At 36.6% G+C, this 2,500-nt stretch overlaps 1 protein-coding gene across 1 annotated transcript in view; it reads right to left on the bottom strand.

Moving 5' to 3' along the window:
• LOC106880816 (protein unc-79 homolog) overlaps positions 1-2,500 on the bottom strand; it is a 63,435-nt gene that overhangs the window by 22,276 nt on the left and 38,659 nt on the right. The window contains exons 22-23 of the mRNA XM_052973022.1: positions 1,299-1,480; positions 1-200 (exon numbers count right to left, since the gene is read on the bottom strand). The exon at positions 1-200 is cut by the window's left edge and continues 2 nt beyond it. Coding sequence (XP_052828982.1) covers positions 1-200; positions 1,299-1,480 — 382 coding nt within the window. The remainder of the gene's footprint in view (positions 201-1,298; positions 1,481-2,500) is intronic.

Raw genomic sequence — 2,500 nt, 5'->3', positions numbered from 1 at the left:
GTAGGGTAGCTTATGTTTCCAGTATTTTCAAGGTCTAATTGAGCTTCTAGTGATAAGGTGTCAAAACGAGAAAGAAAGAAATTCCAGGTGAGAATGGGCTGATCAGGTAGAATGCTGGAGAGGAGATACATCCTGTGTAAAATCATAGTGCGATCACTAATCACTGTATCAAATTGAAATTCCAAACACTGAATTAGGCACTGAAAATTAAGAGACAAGAAATGAGAATATTAAATAAAGCTATTAGACAAAATAAAATTTAAAAAAAAAGAAAAACAGTTACAAATTAAAAATAAAATTAAGGATTTACACAATGAAGGGAGAACCTTTATCAGATGTGTGTTTGTGTTGTGTTTGTTTCTTATTAATGCTTGACAACTGGTGTTGGTTCGATTATGTCTATGTAACTTAGCAGTTCAGTGAAACGACACCAATAGAATAAGTATCAGGCATTAAGAAAAAAAAAAAGAACTCGGTCAATTTGTTCCAGGTCTGGGTCAATTTGTTGCCTTCAAGGCAGTCCCAGTATGGTCGCAGTCCAAAGGCAAAAACAAGTAAAATACTTTTCTTCACTTTTTGCCTATACTTACAACTTTCTAAGTCTTTCGATACCAGCTCACCCAAGATCATCTTGGTGCTATGATAAAAACTTCAGGTTTAAAGTAATCTAAGTTAAACCTTTAGCATTTAATCTAGCCATATCCAGCCTAAATATTCTAAATGTTTTATATTCTTTTCTACTCCAGGCGCAAGGCCCGAAATTTTTGAGGAGGTGGGAGCCAGCTGATTAGATTGAACCCAGTATGCAACTGGTACTTAATTTATTGACCCCAAAAGGATGAAAGGCAAAGTCAACCTTGGCAGAATTTGAACTCAGAATGTAAAGACAGACGAAATACCACTAAGCATTTTGTCCAGCGTGCTAACGTTTCTGCCAGCTCACCATCCTCTACTTGTTTTATATTAAAACTGACCTTATCCAACCCCTCACACCTAATCCAGGCAAGATTGTTTATGAAAGATCAGCAGTTACCCATGCATACCAGCCTCCGCTCTCTACATCACCGATATTGTCCAAGAGAAAAGCAAAGGCCGGTACAGCTTGGAACCAGTGCTGCCGCAACTCATCTCTACAACTAAGTGAACTGGAGCAATGTGAAATAAAGTGTCTTGCTCAAGAGCACATAACACAGCCTGGTTCGGGAATTGAAGGCAACAACAACAGCAGCAGCAACTTACTGAAGTCATAGAAAAAAAAAACAACTGGAAAACAGTAAAACACAAAATGAGACACTTACTTTGATAGCCGATGGCTTAATGGTTTCCAAATAAATAATTGTTCTTTGTGAAACAGCAGTGTTCATGTCTTCTAGAGAACCAACAAGGTAGCAGAACGCATGAGAGAGAGCAGTCTGCACTACTTGATTGTTATGTATAGAGTCAACATCCAACAGACGACAAATCACCACAACTTTTTCAACTGAAATTAGATAATATTTCTTTTTTTTGTTATAAATACATTTAATTGTATGATAATACAAGTTAAGGTTGGTTTCAAATTTTGGCACAAGGCCAGCAATTTCAGGGGAGGAGGTAAGTCAATGATATCAACTCTAGTGTTCCATTGGTACTTATTTTATTGATCCTTGAAAGGATTAAAGCCAAAGTCAACCTCAGCAGAATTTGAACTTAGAATGTAAAGATGGACAAAATGTTGATAAACATTTTGCTTGGTGTGTTAATGATTCTTATTTTTTAATTTCCCACAAGGGGCTAAACATAGAGGGGACTAACAAGGACAGACAAAGGTATTAAGTTGATTACATCGACTTAATAATGATGGCTTCAAATTATGCTACAAGGGCAGCAATTCAGGGGGAGGAGATGAGTCAATTACATCAACCCCAGTGTTCAACTGGTATTTATTTTATCAACCCCAAAAGGATGAAAGGCAAAGTCGACCTTGGCAGAATTTGGACTCAGAACATAAAGATGGATGAAATGCCACTAAGCATTTCTGATTTGCTAATGATTGGCAAAGTCAACCTCAGCAGAATTTGAACTCAGAACGCAGTGACAGGTAAAATACCGCTAAGTATTTTGACCAGTGTGCTAATGATACTGCCAGCTCACCACCTTAATTAATAATAATAATGATAAGGTCATGAAGGAAAAAAATGCTTTCTAATTGATGTATCAATACTAGCAGATGATAACGTTTCCCTAAAAGAAATGGAGAAACTTTCAAAATACAAAGACCTGGAAAGAGAGGTAACATGAATGTGGAATCTAAAAACAGAAACAATTCCTATTACAGTCGGTGCCTTAGGTATAATAAAAAAATATCCAGACAAATACATAACAAAAACATCAGGACTTACAAATATATATAACATAGAGAAAATTGCACTACTGGGCACTGCACACATCCTACACAAAACACTTTCAATACAGTAACCATAAGATCATCCCAGCAAACCACAGCACATACCCAAGGCAC

The sequence above is a fragment of the Octopus bimaculoides genome, chromosome 14 (genome assembly GCF_001194135.2).
Source record: "Octopus bimaculoides isolate UCB-OBI-ISO-001 chromosome 14, ASM119413v2, whole genome shotgun sequence".
NCBI lineage: Eukaryota > Metazoa > Mollusca > Cephalopoda > Octopoda > Octopodidae > Octopus > Octopus bimaculoides.
This window is presented reverse-complemented; position numbering and strand designations above follow the sequence as displayed.